The sequence below is a fragment of the Nerophis ophidion genome, linkage group LG25, assembly GCF_033978795.1.
Source record: "Nerophis ophidion isolate RoL-2023_Sa linkage group LG25, RoL_Noph_v1.0, whole genome shotgun sequence".
Classification (NCBI taxonomy): domain Eukaryota; kingdom Metazoa; phylum Chordata; class Actinopteri; order Syngnathiformes; family Syngnathidae; genus Nerophis; species Nerophis ophidion.
Window position 1 is genome coordinate 1,626,557 of NC_084635.1, and position 22,710 is coordinate 1,649,266.

At 38.4% G+C, this 22,710-nt stretch overlaps 1 protein-coding gene and 1 long non-coding RNA gene across 2 annotated transcripts in view; one reads left to right on the top strand and one right to left on the bottom strand.

The window, feature by feature from the left end:
• LOC133543184 (uncharacterized) overlaps positions 1 to 16,011 on the top strand; it is a 29,147-nt gene extending 13,136 nt beyond the window's left edge. The window contains exons 3-6 of the long non-coding RNA XR_009804339.1: positions 13,129 to 13,188; positions 13,263 to 13,319; positions 13,837 to 13,979; positions 14,121 to 16,011. This is a non-coding gene — a long non-coding RNA (uncharacterized LOC133543184). The remainder of the gene's footprint in view (positions 1 to 13,128; positions 13,189 to 13,262; positions 13,320 to 13,836; positions 13,980 to 14,120) is intronic.
• spg7 (SPG7 matrix AAA peptidase subunit, paraplegin) overlaps positions 1 to 20,783 on the bottom strand; it is a 23,485-nt gene extending 2,702 nt beyond the window's left edge. The window contains exons 1-15 of the mRNA XM_061887690.1: positions 20,454 to 20,783; positions 16,740 to 16,842; positions 16,565 to 16,654; positions 15,224 to 15,465; positions 15,015 to 15,154; positions 12,447 to 12,549; positions 12,252 to 12,377; positions 8,987 to 9,149; positions 5,790 to 5,963; positions 3,989 to 4,113; positions 3,803 to 3,905; positions 3,618 to 3,728; positions 3,425 to 3,540; positions 542 to 698; positions 1 to 91 (exon numbers count right to left, since the gene is read on the bottom strand). The exon at positions 1 to 91 is cut by the window's left edge and continues 73 nt beyond it. Coding sequence (XP_061743674.1) covers positions 1 to 91; positions 542 to 698; positions 3,425 to 3,540; positions 3,618 to 3,728; positions 3,803 to 3,905; positions 3,989 to 4,113; positions 5,790 to 5,963; positions 8,987 to 9,149; positions 12,252 to 12,377; positions 12,447 to 12,549; positions 15,015 to 15,154; positions 15,224 to 15,465; positions 16,565 to 16,654; positions 16,740 to 16,842; positions 20,454 to 20,660 — 2,051 coding nt within the window. The 5' untranslated portion in view covers positions 20,661 to 20,783. The remainder of the gene's footprint in view (positions 92 to 541; positions 699 to 3,424; positions 3,541 to 3,617; positions 3,729 to 3,802; positions 3,906 to 3,988; positions 4,114 to 5,789; positions 5,964 to 8,986; positions 9,150 to 12,251; positions 12,378 to 12,446; positions 12,550 to 15,014; positions 15,155 to 15,223; positions 15,466 to 16,564; positions 16,655 to 16,739; positions 16,843 to 20,453) is intronic.
• Positions 20,784 to 22,710: the final 1,927 nt, after the last annotated feature.

Genomic DNA, 22,710 nt, shown 5'->3' on the forward strand with positions numbered 1-22,710 from the left:
AAGGAGACCTGGCCGACACTGTCACACATGCCGTACTGCTTCACCATGGAGTAGGCCACACGGGTCACCTTGCGCAGATCATCCTGAGCTCCTAAAAACATCAGCCGTTACTTTCCCACTGCAGGTTAATTCCCATTTTTGTTGAATCTCTTCTTTAATAATCATAATATTGTTGTTTTGTTGCCGTCATCGCTGATAACTACTCACTGCAGACTTCTTGTGAGCCAACAAACATCATCATAATAAAGCGATGTGCGTTTGCGAGACGAGCGGGTGTAGAGCACGGCCGTTTGGGGGTGTGGCCACGGTGAGGCGTGGCGTGCGGGTGTGTTCAGGGGTTAAAATGCTTGCCTGAAGGCGGGGCGGCTCTGATGGTAACTCCCCGGGTGGGCGGGGTCACTTGTGTCACATTAATAAAACATTTTTAAATACATTTTCCCAAAGATGGACTGGTCGATCTCGACCAAGGTGTTGGCGACCCCCAGCTACATATCATACTTCATGAAGGTGGCCATAGTGTGCATGCTATACACCTGTGTACCTGTCGTGACCTTGTTAAAGGTGATGGCTTCTGCAGTTCTTCCTCCCAGAGCCATGCACATGCGCTCAAACAGCTGCTCCTTGGTGAACAGGTACTGATCACGAGGTAACATCTGGGCAAATCCCAGGGCTGCATTTGTCCGAGGAGCAATGGACACCTGAAGCAGACATGTCATCGATTAACAAAAAGTAGATGAAACCACAATCAGATCCGTGCAGAAAGTCTTTTTTCACACCAAACCCCAGAAGTTGCCCTCTACTTCCCTATTTATACCATAGTCTTCTCTATTATAAAAGTATAACACATGTGATACATGAGGTTTATGCACAGATCCAATCTAAGCGCTGTAATGATAGATTTTTATTGATGCTGTTAGGATTATTCAAGAGTTAAACCTTCATTCATAGTTGAATTACCGATTCTGAAATCAACCGAGACCAATATTTACAGTTGTGGAATCAACACATTATTATGCCTAATTTTGTTGGGATGCCTAGCAGGATGCATTTAACAATTGAACTTTACCATGAATTGATTAACGTGGTCAATTGTATGGAATATGTGCAGTCATTCTTGTTTGGTGTGGGTTCACACATATTTGTAACAGTGTTAAAGTTGTTTATACGGCCACCCTCAGTGTGACCTGTATGGCTGTTGACCAAGTATGCTTGCCTTCACTTATGTGTGTGTAACAGCCGCATAAAAGCAGTGTCTTTAAGGTTTATTGGCGCTCTGTACTTTTTGAAACCGATACCGATAATTTCAAATATTACATTTTAAAGCATTCATCGTTCGATAATATCGGCAGGCAGATATTATCGAACATCTCTAATAAATATTTTAAGTAGTTTTATATTCTGTTTTAATACATACAATTGCTTCAGCAAAACAAAGTCAAATGTACACAAAAACTATCTATTGGAGGCGATCGAAAAACTTGATTCTCATCCACATCGTCTTTTTTTAATTTAAATTTAATTCTTAAATCCAGTCATAATTTAAGAAATAATCATTTCAAAAAAATGTTTTTGTTGCAAATATTTTTTTAAGAATGTATTTCTGTATTAAAAACATTCAACAACTATTATTTGAGAGGTAAAAAACATTTTTTAAATTTTCCTTTTGGCCATAGAAAACTTGTTTTCAGGCAAACACACCAAATATGCAATATTTTCTCCCCAAAATATTTGATGTGAAATAATTGGAGCCCTAAATAGGTCAATATTTCATAACATTGAATAATTCCATCCATCCATTTTCTGCCGCTTATTCCCTTTGGGGTCACGGGGGGCGCTGGTGCCTATCTCAGCTACAATCGGGAGGAAGGCGGTGTATACCCTGGACAAGTCGCTACCTCATTGCAGGGCCAACACAACATTGAATAATTATTTATTATTATTAGTAATGAATCAAAACTAATGTTATGAATTATTTAACCCATTGAAGGCTACTATTACTTCACATTAAATATTCCACTTTGAAATATTAATTGGGTAAAATATTGCATATTTCGCCATATGAACAAACAATGTACCGTGTGTATATATATATATATATATATATATATATATATATATATATATATATATATATATATGTATATATGTATATGTATATGTATGTATGTGTGGGAAAAATCACAAGACTACTTCATCTCTACAGAAGTGTTTCATGAGGGGTTCCCTCAATCATCAGGAGATTTTAATGGAAGCATTCACATACAATGGTTTATATAGGGCACAGAGTGGGTGGGTACAGGCAGGCGTAGAGGCGTGGTGATTGGCTCATGTGTTACCTAGGAGGTGTTTCCGTCTGTGACGGCATGTTGATATGATTTCACTGCGCTTGTTGAGGGATGACAGGTCTGGATGATATATAATAAACAGTTTCTCTTTTAAGCATCTTTTATTACCACTGTTGTAAGGTGTGCTGGATGCAAGAATTTGCCATGTTATTGAATATTCAACATTATTGTCTTTGAGGTTCCAAATGTGCTTGCTGAGTTCTGTAGAATTCCGCAAGGTCTGGTTTCTAAAGGAGGCCTTGTGATTATTCCATCTGGCTTCAAACGCTCCTTCGGTTAATCCTACGTTCGTGTCGGATGTGCTAATGTCCTTGCTTCCATTAAAATCTCCTGATGATTGAGGGAACCCCTCATGAAACACTTCTGTAGAGATGAAGTAGTCTTGTGATTTTTCCCACACATACATATTGCGCTCTACCACGGATTGAGCACTATTCTATGGATAATCTAATTAAGACATACATATATATATAAATATATAATTTTTTTAACAACAACGGTTTGAAAAAACTTGTTAATAGTCAACATTGAAACTAATTTCTCATTACATTTCCCCTATTTGCTATTTCCTTTCCCTTTTTGAAGTTTTATTTTTTATTTTTAGAAGGTGCTGGGGGCTGCAAATAAGGCCATAAGTTGTGCATTTCTGATAATATTGTACGGTATTGGATCCATTCAAGAGGTTTATAATACTTTGTGAGCGCGTTACCTTCATGACTGCCTCTGTGTGGGTAAAATATTGCATATTTTGCCATATAGGAACTCTCCTGAAGGAATCAATAAAGTACTATCTATCTATCTATTTATCTATATGAAAAAAACAATTTTTTTATTTATTTTTTTAACAATGACAGCATAAAAAAACAGCCTTGATGGCAGCTTTATGTTAATAGTCAACATTGAAACTATTTTCTCATTACATTTCCCCTATTTGCTATTTGATTTCCCTTTTTTACATTTTTTTTATTTTTAGAATGTGCTGCGGGCCGCAAATAAAGGCCATAATTGGTGCATTTCTGATAATATTGTACGGTATTGGATGCATTCAAGAGGTTTCTAATACTTTGTGAGAGTGTTACCTTCATGACTGCCTCCGTGTGCTCGAGCAGCCACCCGACCAAAGCATGCCCCGATTCATGGAAGGCAACCACCCTCTGCTCCTCTTTGGAAAGGATCTTGCTCTTCTTTACACTTCCTGCAACACAAACCATGTGACTATCATATGAAATTAAATGTCCTCGTATGACAAATAGCATGCAGGTTGAAGCTCACCTGCTATTACTCTCTCCACTGCATACTCAAAATTGAAAGTATCAATGGACTTGAGTCCTTCCCTGGCAGCATGCAGGGCAGCTTCATTACATATGTTAGCAATGTCTGCACCTGTGGAGACATTCTACTGAGTCCATACATTGTGCAGTAAAAGGTTAAGGACATCAATATTTGCTGCATTGTACCACTGAAGCCCGGCGTGAGTTCCGCCAGACGCAAGGAGTAGAAGTTTGCTGGTTGAGTGAGTTTCAAGATCTTTAAATGTTGCTCATAGATTTCCATCCTCTCCTGGGGGGAAAGAAAAAAACGATAATTTAGGCCTGCATTTTCTAATGTATCATCATTTTTCAGTAAGCACGACCAGTTTGCACCTGCAAGGTTGGAAGATCAATGAAAACGTGGCGGTCCAGTCTTCCTGGTCTCATCAAAGCGTTGTCCAAAATGTCGGCTCTGTTAGTGGAAGCGAGGACAATCACATGGTCGGTCGTTCCCATCCCTGAAAAAGAACAAATGTTATCATTCACTCTTCTGGCAAGATAATTGCCATACTTGCCAACCTTGAGAACTCCGATTTCGGGAGCTGGGGGGTGGGGCAGGGTGGGTGGTTGGGGGCGGGGCGTGGTTAAGAGGGGAGGAGTATATTTACAGCTAGAATTCACCAAGTCAAGTATTTCTTTATATGTATATATATATATATATATATATATATATATATATATATATATACATACAGTATATATAGCTAAATTCACTGAAAGTCAAGTATTTCTTATACATATATATATATATATATATATATAAGAAATACTTGACTTTCAGTGAATTCTAGCTATATATATATATATATATATATATATATATAAAAATAAAAGAAATACTTAAATTTCAGTGTTCATTTATTTACACATATACACACACATAACACTTGTCTACTCATTGTTGAGTTAAGGGTTGAATTGTCCATCCTTGTTCTATTCTCTGTCACTATTTTTCTAACCATTTTATTGTCACATATGCATGTACAGTAGATGGCAGAATTGTCCTTTTTAAGAGTGTCACAACATTGCTGTTCACGGTAGACGTATTGCTTTACGGTAGACGAAAACGTGACTGCTGTTGTTGCGTGTTGTTACCGCGCTGGGAGGACGTTAATGAAACTGCCTAACATTAAACCCACATAAGAAACCAAGATCTCGCCATCGATCATTCTACAGTTATAACGTCATTAACCATATAACCATCCAGTCTGTTATCGACGCAAAGTTCAAAAGTCAGCATCTCTAATGGTATGGGGGTGCATTAGTGCCCAATGCATGGGTAAATTACACATCTGTGAAGGCACCATTAATGCTGTAAGGTACATACAGGTTTTGAAACAACATATGTTGCCATCTAAGCGCCATCTTTTTCATGGACGCCCCTGCTTATTTCAGCAAGACAATGCCAAGCCATGTTCAGCACGTGTTACAACAGCTTGGCTGCGTAAAAAAAGAGTGCAGGTACTTTCCTGGCCCGCCTGCAGTCCAGACCTGTCTCCCATTCAAAATGTGTGGCGCATTATGAAGCGTAAAATACGACAGCGGAGACCCCAGACTGTTGAAGGACTGAAGCTCTACATAAAACAAGAATGGGAAAGAATTCCACTTTCAAAGCTTCAACAATTAGTTTCCTCAGTTCCCAAACGTTTATTGAGTGTTGTTAAAAGAAAAGGTGATGTAACACAGTGGTGAACATGCCCTTTCCCAACTACTTTGTCACGTGTTGCAGCCATGAAATTCTAAGTTATTATTTGTGAAAAAAAAAATTAAGTTTATGAGTTTGAACATCAAATATGTTGTCTTTGTAGCATATTCAACTGAATATGGGTTGAAAAGTATTTGCAAATCATTGTATTCTGTTTATATTTACATCTAACACAATTTCCCAACTCATATGGAAACAGGGTTTGTACAAAGAAAGACTAATAATGATAATAATAATGGATTATATTTTATATCACACTTTTGTATTATTGGATTCATTCACACCTGTGCTCTACCCACTATGCCATACCGCCCCTAAATGACTTGACTAACAGTGAGGGATAAGTCCGGCCCTCCCGGTCCTTAGTTTTCCGTAAATGTGGCCCCCGAAACAATTGAGTTGATGATCCCTGCTTTGAACTGAACACACCGTCCATCTCCACCAGCAGCTGGTTGAGGGTCTGCTCCTCCTCGGTGTTGGAAAAGCCGGACATGTTGGTGGAGCGCTTCTTCCCCACAGCGTCGATCTCATCGATGTAGACGATGCAGGGAGCCCGAGTGCGGGCCTCCTTGAACAGGCTCCTCACCCTGGCAGCACCCAGACCTACAAACACAACAACATTCAGACAATCATCCATTTCAATCAGGTTGATGGGTTCCAGGCCTGGAAGGTAGACAAATTACCACAAAGTACAATTATTATTGATAAATCAAATATTTCCATAGTTGAAGCACAAAAAAAGTGTGTCATTTTACATAATCAGAGCCATTTAAGGATTAAATAACACCCTTATAGTCACCTATACACTGGTTTCACCCAATATAATAGCCTTGAGAATGTTCTATTGTAGATTAAATTATACACCGCATTACCATGGCAGTCACCCGGCCACTACAACATAGCTACTACGTGTAAATAAGACTTCAATTAACACTTGATTTGGCTCAAACACATGTACAATATGCTTTACAATTCTTATTTTGGCCCCCCCAAAAATAATTTTTTTCGAATTAACCGCAATTCTTATTCGTAATGATTCTTAATCGATTAGAAAAATCGATTTATTTTATTTGGAAAATGTTTTTATTTTTTTATCTGTCCAGTCCAGCCACTCAGGAAAATCATATTGTTGATGTAGATCAGGGGTCCCCAAACTACGGCCTGGGGGCTGGATCCGTTTCACCACTGTCCAAAATCCAGCCAAGTCCCAAGGTTAAAAAAAAAAAAAAATATATATATATATATATATATATATATATATATATATATATTACATATATATATACTGTAGTATATATGATATAAGGACGGCATGGCGCAGTGGAAGAGTGGCCATGAGCAACCCGAGGGTCCCTGGTTCAATCCCCACCTAGTAGCAACCTCGTCACGTCCGTTGTGTCCTGAGCAAGACACTTCACCCTTGCTCCTGATGGGTGCTGGTTAGCGCCTTGCATGGCAGCTCCCTCCATCAGGGTGTGAATGTGTGTGTGAATGTGGAAGTAGTGTCAAAGCGCTTTGAGCAGGGGTGTCAAACTCAAATACAGAGTGGGCCAAAATTTTACTCTGAACAAAGCCGCGGGCCAAGGTTGAACAAATGAACCTTTTAATAAGGACCCAAACAAGTTTTGCATTGAATATTGAACAAGTGAGGCTTATATAACTTTATAGTGACATGCAAAATCAGATTTTAAATAAAAATAATAATCAAAAATTATCAATGGCATATCAAATAAAATTTAAATTAAAATGTAATGCCTCTTTTCTATTTGCAGCCTTCTGAGGTAAATATCAAAATAAACTTTTTTCACCGGCTAATAATACATTTGCAAATAAATAATAATGAATGGATCAAACATTCAAGCCTTGAAGCAGCAAGAGAAAGTGCATGAGTAAAACGTAAATTATTGCTTGGGGGGGGATATATTGTAGCGTCCCGGAAGAGTTAGTGTTGCAAGGGGTTCTGGGTATTTGTTCTGTTGTGTTACGGTGCGGATGTTCTCCCAAAATGTGTTTTTTATTCTTGTTTGGTGTGGGTTCACAGTGTGGTGCATATTTGTAAGATTGTTAAAGTTGTTTATACGGCCACCCTCAGTGTGACCTGTATGGCTGTTGAACAAGTATGCCTTGCATTCACTTGTGTGCGTGTGTGTGTAAAAGCCACATATATTATGTGACTGGGTTGGCACGCTATTTCTATGTAGAAAAAGAGGACGAGACGACAGGTTGTAGAGGACGCTAAAGGCAGTGCCATTAATGCACGCCCCTAATATTGTCGTCCGGGTGGAAATGGGGAGAAATTCGGGAGAATGGCTACCCTGGGAGATTTTCTGGAGGGGCACTGAAATTTGGGAGTCCGGGAAAATCGGGAGGGTTGGCATATATATATATATATATATATATATGTCTTGATTGGATTATCCAGAGAATAGTGCTCGATACCATGGTAGAGCGCAATATGTACGTAGGTGTGGGAAAAATCACAAGACTACTTCATCTCTACAGATCTGTTTCATGAGGGGTTCCCTCAGTCATGATGATTGAGGGAACCCCTCATGAAACAGATCTGTAGAGATGAAGTAGTCTTGTGATTTTTTTCCCACACCTACATATATATATATATATATATATATATATTTATTTATTTTTAATTTTTATTTTATTATATTTTAATCTGTCCTTTCTAATCCATTTTCTACCGCTTGATACTCTCAGTGCTCAATACCGGGGTAGAGCGGAATATACATTAGGTCAGGAAAACACTATTTTATCCTTACAAACCTGTTTCCCTGCTCTTCAGGGGATTTTATTACATTTTATATATATATATATATATATATATATATATATATATATATATATATATATATATATATATATATATATAAAATCCCCTGAAGAGCAGGGAAACCCGCGGAAACCAAATGCGGCCCCATGAATTAATTAACATGGACCCCGACTTAAACAAGTTGAAAAACTTATTGGGGTGTTACCATTTAGTGGTCAATTGTACAGAATATGTACTGTACTGTGCAATCTACTAATAAAAGTATCAATCAATCAATCAAAAGTCCAAAAGTTTTGGGACCCCTGATGTAGTTGCCCATATCTGCTGTACAGATTTACTTTAGAAAATATAAATGTTGCCTTATATTTATTTGACTTTATCAAATGTTTGGGTGTAATTTTATTAACAAAACCAGTTTTCTTTTTAAGTGATAAAGAAATGTATCAGGGCTGTTTGTCTATTTTATGGAGGAACATAGGTCATCATAGATCCGGCATCCAATGTTATTGAAAAAAAAAGTATTGATTTTGAATCGAGAATCTTTTTGAATACAGAATCGATTCTGAATCGAATCGTTTGGTGCCCAAAACTTCACAGCCCTAATGTATTATTATATATTTACAACTGTGTAACTACATCAACTGACCAACAGAGGGGGCTGACTACATTGTTTATAGAGTAAAAACTATGGCGTACATAGAGAAAATAACGTTAAAAAGCCGATTATTTACAGATTTTACCACAACGGGAGATTATATTTTTTTGGGCGGTGCACGTCAAACTAAATACGAAGTTTTGGAGTGGGAGGAGAGAGCCGATGTTGTGTAAGCAATAGACATACCTCCTATGACTTCTACGAACTCAGAACCTGCCATTGCCAGGAATGGCACCTGAGCCTCTGTAGCGACAGCTTTTGCCAGCAGAGTCTTCCCACAGCCCGGGGGTCCAAGCAGCAGTGCCCCCTTTGGAACCTTGGCCCCCAGGAGGAGGTAGCGTTCAGGATTCTGAATAACAGATCATATCAAGACGGTATGTGAGTGTGAAGCAGTGCTGTTATGAATGTTGTGCTACCTTGATTTCTGTAGTAATCCGCAATTTAGTAGAAATACTACATTAAAAATATCAACACAAAACACATTTTATAGAGAATAATTACAGTTTTGCATGCGGAAAACTGTGTGAAATACATAAACATGACAAAAAAATGTTACTCTAATGAAATACTTTTTTGGGCAAAGTAGTACTAGTTCTATCTTAATTTCAATAATGTTTCTCTTCTTCTTCATCCAAGTGCTGGCACTTGCAACTTTCTTTGACCCCAAGGTGGGTTATTTTGCAGGTATACCCGTTTAAAAAAAGCCTGTTCGCTGAACACTTAACGCCAAGTTACGCAGTGCGTTTGAACGCCTCATCATGTGACCAGTGTAGGTGCAACGTTTCTGAACCGCAGGGCCCATTTTGGCGCCAAGTTTGTTCGATAACTGTGGAAAAAATCTGGTAAAAATGTTCATTAAATAGGAATCATACCGGAAGTGGTGCGTATGGATTATTATATTATTAGTAGAGCTGAGTGATTGTGGCAGTATTTTCATTGGTATTGTAATCACGATTAATTATTTGTCATTCATTAATTAAAAACATTATTGTTCATTTACCATGAATTGATTAACGTAGACCCCGACTTAAACAAGTTGAAAAACTTATTGGGGTGTTACCATTTAGTGGTCAATTGTACAGAATATCTACTGTACTGTGCAATCTACTAACCCTGTTTCCATATGAGTTGGGAAATGGTGTTAGATGTAAATATAAACAGAATACAATGATTTGCAAATCCTTTTCAAGCCATATTCAGTTGAATATGCTACAAAGACAACATATTTCATGTTCAAACTCATAAACTTTATTTTTTTTTTGCAAATAATAATTACTGGTAACTTAGAATTTCATGGCTGCAACACGTGCCAAAGTAGTTGGGAAAGGGCATGTTCACCACTGTGTTTCATCACCTTTTCTTTTAGAGCTTCAGTCGTTCAACAGTCCGGGGTCTCCGCTGTCGTATTTTACGCTTCATAATGTGCCACACATTTTCAATGGTAGACAGGTCTGGACTGCAGGTGGGCCAGGAAAGTAACCGCACTCTTTTTTACGAAGCCACGCTGTTGTAACACATGCTGAATGGGGGCTTGGCATTGTTTTGCTGAAATAAGCAGAGACGTCTATGAAAAAGAGGGCGCTTAGATGGCAACATATGTTGCTCCAAAACCTGTATGTACCTTTCAGCATTAATGGTGCCTTCACAGATGTGTAAGTTACCCATGCCTTGGGCACTAATACACCCCCATACCATCACACATGTGTAAGTTAGTCATGTCTTGTTCACTAATACACCCCCATACCATCACACATGTGTAAGTTAGTCATGTCTTGTTCACTAATACACCCCCATACCATCACACATGTGTAAGTTACCCATGTCTTGGGCACTAATACACCCCCATACCATCACACATGTGTAAGTTACCCATGTCTTGTTCACTAATACACCCCCATACCATCACACATGTGTAAGTTACCCATGCCTTGGGCACTAATACACCCCCATACCATCACACATGTGTAAGTTACCCATGCCTTGGGCACTAATACACCCCCATACCATCACACATGTGTAAGTTACCCATGCCTTGGGCACTAATACACCCCCATACCATCACACATGTGTAAGTTACCCATGTCTTGTTCACTAATACACCCCCATACCATCACACATGTGTAAGTTACCCATGCCTTGGGCACTAATACACCCCCATACCATCACACATGTGTAAGTTACCCATGTCTTGTTCACTAATACACCCCCATACCATCACACATGTGTAAGTTACCCATGCCTTGGGCACTAATACACCCCCATACCATCACACATGCTGGCTTTTACACTTTGCGCCTAAAACAATCCGGATGGTTATTTTCCTCTTTGTTCTGGAGGACACGATATCGAATATTTCCAAAAACAATTTGAAATGTAGACTTGTCAGACCACAGAACACTTTTCCACTTTGCATCAGTCCATCTTAGATGATCTCGGGCCCAGAGAAGCCGGCGGCGTTTCTGGATGTTGTTACCATGAATTGATTAACGTGGACCCCGACTTAAACAAGTTGAAAAACGTATCCGGGTGTTGCCATTTAGTGGTCAATTGTACGGAATATGTACTAAACTGTTCAATCTACTAATAAAAGTATCAAACAATCAATCAATGTTGATGAATGGCTTTCGCTTTGCATAGTAGAGTTTTAACTTGCACTTACAGATGTAACGATGAACTGTATTTAGTGACAGTGGTTTTCTGTAGTGTTCCTGAGCCCATGTGGTGATATCCTTTAGAGATTGATGTCGTTTTTTGATACAGTGCCGTCTGAGGGATGGAAGGTCACGGTCATTCAATGTTGGTTTCCGGCCATGCTGCTTACGTGGAGTGATTTCTCCAGATTCTCTGAACCTTTTGATGATATTATGGAGCGTAGATGTTGAAATCCCTAAATTTCTTGGAATGTCACTTTGAGAAAGGTTGTTCTTAAACTGTTTGACTATTTGCTCACGCAGTTGTGGACAAAGGGGTGTACCTCGCCCCATCCTTTCTTGTGAAAGATTTGGGAAGCTGTTTTTATAGCCAATCATGGCACCCACCGGTTCCCGATTAGCCTGCACACCTGTGGGATGTTCCAAATAAGTGTTTGATGAGCATTCCTCAACTTTATCAGTATTTATTGCAAACTTTCCCAAATTCTTTGTCATGTGTTGCTGGCATCAAATTCTAAAGTTAATGATTATTTGAAATAAAAATAAAAAGTTTATGAGTTTGAACATGAAATATGTTGTCTTTGTAGCATATTCAACTGAATATGGGTTGACAATGATTTGCAAATCATTGTATTCTGTTTATATTTACATCTAACACAATTTCCCAACTCATATGGAAACGGGGTTTGTACAATGACAGTAAAGATATATTCTATTCTATTCTATCTTGTTATCACAGGGGTCTGCAATATTGGGATAAAGTTTTTCGGCTGTAAGACAGACAGAGTGACGCTGTTCACCTTGAGGTAGTCGACAAATTCCTTCACTTCCATCTTTGCCTCGTGCATGCCTGCCACGTCTTTAAAGCTCACGCCTTTCCCCGACTTCCCGTCCACGATGGTGAACTTGGCCATCTTCAGCTGATTCTGTTAGGAAAGACGGAAGGTCAGAGTGCGTTTGAACGAAGGCAACACGAGGTTGTTGTGGTCGCTCACAAACGCGCTGAAGCCGCCCTCTCTGCCGCCCATGCCTGACAAACGAAAGATGTACCACAGGATCGCCACGCCGATGGCCGCCATTACCAGGGCGGATAAGGCGCTGCAACAAAACATGTCAGTCATCTCGATAAAAAGAGGAATTTTACTTCACAAACAGTAGGGGTGTAACGGTACACAAAAATTTTGGTTCGGTACGTACCTCGGTTCAATTCATTTTCGGAACAGTAAGAAAACAACAAAATATACATTTTTTGGGGTTATTTATTTACCAAATTTGTAAACAGTGGCATAACATACATATACACACAGCGTCCATTGTCAGGGTTATTAATGTGCTCAACATGTATGAAATAAAAACTAAATAAGATAAGGCTCAGAATGGTTTCTTAACAAAACCTTTCTACATAGAAAGTGCTTTTTTTGAATGACTGATTAAGACTTTTATTAGTAGATTGCACAGTACAGTACATATTCCGTACAATTGACCACTAAATGGTAACACCCCAATAAGTTTTTCAACTTGTTTAAGTCGGGGTTCACGTTAATCAACATTAAACTGCCTCAAGTTGTTGCTCAGATGAAATAAAATGACAAAACTTTTCTTCTACATATAAAAAGTGCAATATTAAACAGTTTCAAGTCAACTCGGCCTCAGATTAACTTTTCTTTTCTCCCCCAGCCTGGCTAACTTGGCAGTAAGAGGGAGGATACATGGGCTTATTGTTCTTCCACCATAGAAGTGGGTCAAAATTTACTTTTTAATGCAATATGGACTTAAATTTGCTTTTATAAAAACATTTGTTATTGCTTTAGCCCTGCCTGACTCACCAAGGAGAGGCTGCTTGAATGCGGTGGTGACGCTTCAAATGGGTGAGCATGTGTTATGAGAGTAGTGTATGTGTGTGTGTGGCCCTTTAAAAGCCTACTGAAAGCCACTACTAGCGACCACGCAGTCTGATAGTTTATATATCAATGATGAAATATTAACATTGCAACACATGCCAATACGGCCGCTTTAGTTTACTAAATTGCAATTTTAACTTTCCCTCTACGTTTTCAACAGGAAATGATGAGGCTTATGTTGATGCGTGCTTGTGACTTTATTGGTTGGAGCGGACATTTTATCACAGCACCACTCACGGCTAAAAGACGTCCGATTTAATCGCATAATTACACAGTATTTTGGACATCTGTGTTGCCGAATCTTTTGCAATTTGTCCAATTAATAATGGAGACTGTAAGGAAGAATGTTGTTGGTGGAAAGCTGTGGATTTCAGCTGCTTTTAGCAACCAAAACACGGCCGATGTTTCTTTGTTTGTTGTGAAGCTTTAATATTGAACAGAGCGGTCGAGCAAACATGTTTCCCGACCACATGTCACCCGGCAGGTTTTGGTGAGAAAATGGTGGTAATAAGTTGGCTCTTACCGGAGACATCAACGGATCTTGCGTCCTCTTGCAGCTGCTGTTCTTGGCTCCTCCATGGCTTCCATCAGAGACACTTGCGGTCAACACAGTCCTCCGACTTTCAGGTATGACTTTATAATCTCACTAAAACACTAGTAACACAATAATCAGATAAGGGATTTTCCAGAATTATCCTAGTAAATGTGTCTAATAACATTAGAATCGCTCTCACTGCCCTCACCCTTTTTTGTTTTGTTTTTTTCTAGCGCTTCACTCTAACTTTCCTCCTCCACTAATCTTTCATCCTCGCTCAAATTAATGGGGAAATCGTCGCTTTCTCGGTCCGAATCGCTCTTGCTGCTGGTGGCTATGATTATAAACAATGTGAGGATGTGAGGAGCCCGACAACCCGTGACGTCCCGCGCACACCGTCTGTTACAGGCAAGGGTTTTTTATTAGCGACCAAAAGTTGCGAACTTTATCGTCGATGTTCTGTACTAAATCCTTTCAGCAAAAATATGGCAATATGGCGAAATGATGAAGTATGACACATAGAATGGAGCTGCTATCCCCGTTTAAATAAGAACATCTCATTTCAGTAGGACTTTAAGCTGTGACAGCATGTGTGGTGAGTGTGTGGGCGAGCGAAGTGAGGGAGCAGTAGGTGAGTGTTGCGAGTGGTTAGTGTTTTGTTGGATTGGCTGTGTGCCAGACCTCAATAAAGCCACGATTTGCAACTAATCGCCGGACTCTTCATTTACCTTTGAGTCTGGAGCTGTGGAGACCCACTGCCGGTTAGAGTGAAGGGTATTGCCCCCGAGAATACATCGGCCCTGGAGGAGTGTCTCCCCTGCGTTCCTCGACTACGGTCTGGGAGCCGGAAGCAGGAAAGGTGCAACACATGTTTGACTTGTTGCCAGAAGCATTTGCTGAACAATGTCGGCAAACCTCCGTCCTCCATTGTTGTATCGCGCAGCCAAAGTGTTTCCAAATGGGAGATCTTAACGAGGCAGGAGGGTGTTTCAGCTCTGGCTTTTACATCTTGTCCTAGCCTGGTCGCTGCTAGCATGTGTACTCGTTTGGTACACCTCCGAACTGAAACCCCCGTACCGAAAGGGTTTAATACAAACACACGTACCGTTACACCCCTACAAACTTACTTTCCAAAGAAACCGGTGCGTCTGTAGGAGACAGGTATGCGGTCTTTCGTGTCGATATTCAGCTCCTCTTCCGCAGCTCTCAGTTTCTCCTCAAATTTGTCAATGTTGGCGACCTGCATCCGATACATGAGCGCGATCCTCTATACCCGAAATGGAGGAAACGTTAGCCATGATATCTCTCAGGTCGGTTGATATGAAAGTGTACATACAGGCTTCCCGAAGATGACTGCCCCGGGGTGCAGGTAGATTTCCACGATGTCGCTCTCAGGAACCACCAGGACACGGGACACCTCTCCCTTAGCCAGCATCTCGTTGACGAAGTCATTCCAAGAGATGTTGCCGACGCTGGTGTTGATGGAGTTTATCAAGAGCAAGAAGATGCCCACTAATAGAAGGATTCTCAGGCGCTCTCGGTGCAGCTGCTCCTTCTGCTCGCGATGCTTCTTCTCCTCTGCGTAGGAAAAACAACATTTTGAGAAGATAGTTGACTGAAGCGCACAAACGTAGTGACTCAGGACAATTTTAACTAAGGGTGTCCTGATCCAATATTGATAAACAAAAAACAAGTATTGGATGATATCGGTGTTCATCTAAAATCTTTGATACAAGCAGTCCTGCTGAGTTTTGACTCGTGCAAAGCTGGACAGACAGTTTACATCTAAATGTCCATCTTATGTTGTATTTTCCCTTTGTATCATTTTTGGTAATGTATGTATTCTTTGCATTTTTATTTTGCATGCTCCTATATCAGGGGTCAGGAACCTTTTCGGATGAAAGAGCCATGAAAGCCAAATATTTTAAAATGTATTTCCATAACATATTTTTTAACACTGAATACAACTAAATGCGTGCATTTTTTAAGTAAAACCAACATTTTTAGAGTATAGTAAGTCTCTAATTATTTTTAATAACAATGTTATTTCTTGAACGGGTGCAGTAGAAAACAGATGGATGGATTAAAATGCATGAAAATGTTTTATATTTTGAACGTTATTTTTAACATGGTGATTACCAGCGGAATTATTCATTACTTATCGTGTTAAGCAATGTCAGCTAAGATTGATCTGAGAGCCAGATCTGACTCTGAAGCCATAGGTCCCCTAACCTTGTCCTATATGGACCCCAGGAAGACGAGCAGTCACCTTGGCGTCAACTATATATATATGCATATATAATTGACATATGTATATGTTATATATATTTGTTCTATATATGCATATATATATATACATATATATATATATATATATATATATATATATATATATATATATATATATATATATACACATATATATATACATATATATATATATACATATATGTATATATATATATATATATATATATATACATATATATATACATATATATATATATACATATATGTATATATATATATATATATATATATATATACATATATATATACATATATGTGTATATATATATATATATATATGTATGTACTGTATGTATGTGTGTGTATATATATGTGTATATATATATATATATATATATATATATATATATATACACATGAGCCTTACCTTCTTCTTCCTCTGGTGTTTTTCCTTTGGGCCCATCACTTTTTTTTCCCGCTTGTTTAGACTGAGATGTACTGAAGAAGTTTGTAGCACCTGTAACCAAACATGTATTAATTAAATAAAGCTGGATTTGGACCTGACGCATAATATTTTAGTAGAGGGGACAAAATGCTGTTACCTAACAAATTTCCTAAACCAACGGGATTTCTCAGCAGGTTGGTCCTGATTAACTCTTTACTGACGTCAACCATTCCAGGAGGCAGTGGTCTGTGGAGAAGACTCTGAAACGGGAAAGTCCATCATATTGGTTGTTGGTACCTACATAAATATACATTACACTGAAACAAAAATAAATCTCGGTGGAAATTGCAAGTAAATCCTGAAAAGCCAAAGCCGAACTGAAATGCCAACAGTTAACATGCTGGGCAGATAGCCTCAGGTTACCTAAATAGGAGTCTTAAGTGTGTACCTGCAAAATGAGTACAAAAGATAGCATGAAACGTGAGCATGCAAACAGTTAGCATTTGATGAGTACCAAGGTATAAATTAGACAAAAAAAATTGCTAACAATTAGCCTGCAATAAGTGCCAAAATATCCGTTTCTCGGGTGAATACCTGCAAAATTGGCTTGAAAAAACTCGCATGCTAACAATAAGCATGGGTCCAGTGAGAAAAATATCTTACTTTAAGATGTCTACCTGTAAAATTACCTAAAAGCTATCTTACTAAAGTTAACATGCTAAATACCATTTCCATTTTTCTTTTATTTAATTCCTAAAAGTATCAGAAACTGTTTATGACTCTGAGGTGTATATCTGAAAAAATAGCTAAAACAAAAAATAGCATGTTTGTGTTAGCATGCTAAAATACTAATGTTAGCATGCCAACAACTGACAAGGACCATTTAAAATATACCCGGCAGTTGGTATTACCATTTAAATTTTTAATTGTCGTAAAACCGTTATTGATACACTGCACTAGTAATAAACACTCAGTGATACAGCTAATTTCTTGGGGTGCGCTAATCGCTAGCTAGCTTAAAAGCTAACATGAATAAAAAGGCACATTCAAGTCTTTACCCATTACAAATGTAATCTACAACTGTAAAAACAGATTTCTGTCTCAGCAACTAAGCTAATAAATTATGCACTTTGAACCTTAGAACAGAGTGCTAAGGAAGAAGATCCATACATGGCGTATCTACAACAGGAAATTAAGTAGCGTGGTGTCACATAAACCGGAAATGATGCATTGTCATGTGCTAAAATACTAATGCTAGCATGCGAACAATTGACTAACATTAGCAAGGACCATTTAAAAAATACCCGGCGATTGGTATTACCATTAAAAATGTTTTATTATTGTAATAAACACACAATGATGCTGCTGGAGTGTGCTAATCACTAACTAGCTTAAAAGCTAACATGAATAAAAAGGCAAATTCACGTCTTTCCCATTTACAAATGTAGTACCACAATCTACAAATGTACAAACCCGTTTCCATAGAAGTTGGGAAATGGTGTTAGATGTAAATATAAACAGAATACAATGATTTGCAAATCCTTTTCAAGCCATATTCAGTTGAATATGCTACAAAGACAACATATTTGATGTTCAAACTCATAAACATTTTTTTTTTTGCAAATAATCATTAACTTTAGAATTTGATGCCAGCAACATGTGACAAAGAAGTTGGGAAAGGTGGCAATAAATACTGATAAAGTTGAGGAATTCTCATCAAACACTTATATGGGACATCCCACAGGTGTGCAGGCTAATTGGGAACAGGTGGGTGCCATGATTGGCTATAAAGGCAGCTTCCGTGAAATGCTAAGTCATTCACAAACAAGGATTGGGAAACGGTCACCACTTTGTGAACAAATGCGTGAGCAAATTGTCAAACAGTTTAAAAACAACATTTCTCAACGGGCTATTGCAAGGAATCTAGGAATTTCACCATCTACGGTCCGTAATACCATCAAAAGGTTTAGAGAATCTGGAGAAATCACTGCACGTAAGCAATGATATAACGGACCTTCATTCCCTCAGGCGGTACTGCATCAAAAAGCGACATCTGTGTGTAAAGGATATCACCACATGGGCTAAGGAACACTTCAGAAAACCACTGTCAGTAACTACAGTTTGTCGCTACATCTGTAAATACAAGTTAAAACTCTACTATGCAAAGCCAAAGCCATTTATCAATGACACCCGGAAACGCCGCCGGCTTCGTTGGGCCTGAGCTCACCTAAGATGGACTGATGCAAAGTGGAAAAGAGTTCTGTGGTCTGACGAGTCCACATTTCAAATTGTTTTTTGGGAAACGGTGAACGTTGTATCCTCCGGACCAAAGAGGAAAAGAACCATCAGGACTGTTCTAAGTGCGAGGTTGAAAAGCCAGCATGTGTGATGGTATGGGGGTGTACTAGTGCCCAAGGCATGGGTAACTTACACATCTGTGAAGGCACCATTAATGCTGAAAGGTACATACAGGTTTTGGAGCAACATATGTTGTCATCCAAGCAACGTTATCATGGACGCCCCTGCTTATTTCAGCAAGACAATGCCAAGTCACTTATTAAAACAGCGTGGCTTCATAGTAAAAAAGTGTGGGTACTAGACTGACTTGCCTATAGTCCAGACCTGTCTCCCATTGAGAATGTGTGGCGCATTATGAAGCCTAAAATACCACAACGGAGACCCCGGACTGTTGAACCACTTAAGCTTGCCTGTGTATCGGCTGGGGACATCCCTGCGCTGCTGATCCGCCTCCGCTTGGGATGGTTTCCTGCTGGCTCCGCTGTGAACGGGACTCTCGCTGCTGTGTTGGATCCGCTTTGGACTGGACTCTCGCGGCTGTGTTGGATCCATTATGGATTGAACTTTCACAGTATCGTGTTAGACCCGCTCGACATCCATTGCTTTCGTCCTCTCCAAGGTTCTCATAGTCATCATTGTCACCGACGTCCCACTGGGTGTGAGTTTTCCTTGCCCTTATGTGGGCCTACCGAGGATGTCGTAGTGGTTTGTGTTGTGGTTTGTGCAGCCCTTTGAGACACTGGTGATTTAGGGCTATATAAGTAACCATTGATTGATTGATGCTGTACATAAAACAAGAATGGGAAATAATTCCACCTGAAAAGCTTCAAAAATGTCCCTCCTTAGTTCCCAAAGGTTTATTGAGTGTTGTGCTGTACATAAAACAAGAATCAATCAATCAATCAATGTTTACTTATATAGCCCTAAATCACTAGTGTCTCAAAGGGCTGCACAAACCACCACGACATCCTCGGCCCACATAAGGGTAAGGAAAACTCACATCCAGTGGGACGTCGGTGACAATGATGACTATGAGAACCTTAGAGAGGAAGAAAGCAATGGATGTCGAGCGGGTCTAACATGATACTGTGAAAGTTCAATCCACAATGGATCCAACACAGCCGCGAGAGTCCAGTCCAAAGCGGATCCAACACAGCAGCGAGAGTCCCGTTCACAGCGGAGCCAGCAGGAATGGGAAATAATTCCACCTGAAAAGCTTCAAAAATGTCCCTCCTTAGTTCCCAAAGCTTTATTGAGTGTTGTAACACAGTGGTGAACATGCCCTTTCCCAACTACTTAGGCAAGTGTTGCAGCCATGAAATTCTAAGTTAATTTTTATTTGCAAAAAAAAATAAGTTTTTCAGTTTGAACATCAAATATGTTGTCTTTGTAGCATATGCAACTGAATATGGGTTGAAAAAGGATTTGCAAATCATTGTTTTCCGTTGATATTTACATTTAACACAATTTCCCAACTCATATGGAAACGAGGTTTGTAGTACCGTGATAATTTTGCTCACAATAGCAGGCGATATAAAATAATCAATCCAAGTAGTTAGCGTGTGCTTATTACCTGTATGATGCTGTGAGGTTGAGCAGTTCGAGTCCTCTTGGCCATCGCAACAATCATGTTTGTGACACTGCGGCACCGCAACAGCACGTCGCTGTCATTGGAGGTCGCCTTGCCGGCTAATATCTGACAGTAGTGTCTCGAACGAGCTAAAGCTCCAAAATATTTCCAACAAACACCACGGCGATGCTGCAACAAAGACGCTGCCATAACTGATCGATCAGCAATCAACTATAAAGTCAATTAAAGCTTCACTGCTCATTATTTCTACGGTGCCGCTAAGCATTTGTTTACCACTTTTTGCTAGCTGGCTGTGTTATTCAACTGCCTGACGTCACTTCCCGGAAGTTGGAAAATACCCGTAAAAAAAAAAAAACAGCGCATTTATTTTTATTATTTATTTATTATTTAATATGTATTATTATTTCGACCCAAAAGTAAATAACATCACACATATTGTGTTCAGATATATTTAAAATTGTAATAATTATTATTTTTTTACTTTTATTTATAAATTTCAACATTCACAAACAGACGAGAAACAATCATCAAAATGAGTACAAAACAGTACAAAAAAGTACAAAATAAAACAGCACCTGAAGGTTGGTCCAAGACCGTGTTTTTTTTTTTTTGTTTGTTTTTACATCTATTTATAAATTGCAGCATTCACAAACAGACGAGAAACAATAATCAAAATAGGTACAAAAACCGAACAAAACAGTAAAAAAAAAGTACAAAATAAAACACAGCCAGGGGTTGGTCCAACACCGTGTTTTTTTTTTATTTGTATTTTTTTACTTTTATTTACAAATTTCAACATTCACAAACAGACGAGAAACAATAATCAAAATAAGTACAAAAACAGTACAAAATAAAAACCCGCCAGAAGGTTGGTCCAACATCTTGTCTTTTTTTTTTTTTTTTTTAACTTTTATTTATAAATTTCAACATTCACAAACAGACGAGAAACAATAATCAAAATAAGTACAAAACAGTACAAAATAAAACAGCGCCAGGGGGTTGGTCCAACACCAACTTCCCAGAAGTTGGAAAAATACTCGTAAAAAAATAAACAAGGCATTTATTTGTATTATTTATTTATTATTTAATATGTATTATTATTTTGATCCAAAAGTAAATAACATTACACATATTGTGTTCAGATATATTTAAAATTGTAATAATTAAATTATCTATTTATTTATTTACTTTTATTTATAAAATTCAACATTCACAAACAGACGAGAAACAATAATCAAAATAAGTACAAAAACAGTACAAAATAAAACACCGCCGGGGGTTGGTCCAACACCGTTAAACAATGAATTGATTACCGTGGACCTCGACTTAAACAAGTTGAAAACGTATTTATCAGTGGTCAATTGTACGGAATATGTACTACACTGTGCAATTTAATAATAAAAGTCTAAATCAATCAATCAAAAAGTTAATACAATCCAATTTAATTTTAAGACGTCACGTTGCGTTCGAGGATACCCTCATTGCGCCAGAATTTACGCAGACTGCGCAAACTATGACAAGTAATTCAAAATAACAACTTTTGTATGTTGTGTTTTTACTTTTGAGCTTGGATTAAATAATACAGCAGGAATTGTGTTCAAATATATGTTTGTTTTTTGTGTACCGTGAATCTAATTTTAAGACGTCAGGTAGTGTTCGAGGGTAAACATACTGCGCAAACATTTACGCATCCATCCCTTTTAAACTACTAGAAAAAGGACCAGTAATTTACCACATTTGTACGTTGTATTTTTAATTATACTCAAATCCGTAAATCAAATCTTAATTTTAATTTGTTCCGGGGTACGTGTGTTGTGACCAAATTTTCGCTAACTGTGCAAAATATGATAAATGATTTAGCATAACAATTTTTAAATCAAAATTTTCACTGAACAGTGCAGACTATCTAACTAATGTGACGATATACAAAAAAAAACAAGTACTCAATCACTCATGTGTTGTATTTCAACGCTATTACCGTAATGCCGCAGTACTCCAGCAGGATGCGCTACAACTCAATTTACCGTCATGTTTTGTTTTGGGGTTTTTTTAATGCAAAAATTGTTGACCTTTTGCACAGATCGCAGTATATATTGTGTATTACACAATAACTGAGTAAAGATACCACAAAATCTAATATAATATTAGCTCTCGTTTCTCATCCAGACATATCAGTCCTATAAAAGGCACATTAGGAAATAAAGAAATATCTATTAAAGTTTTACTTAAATATTGACGC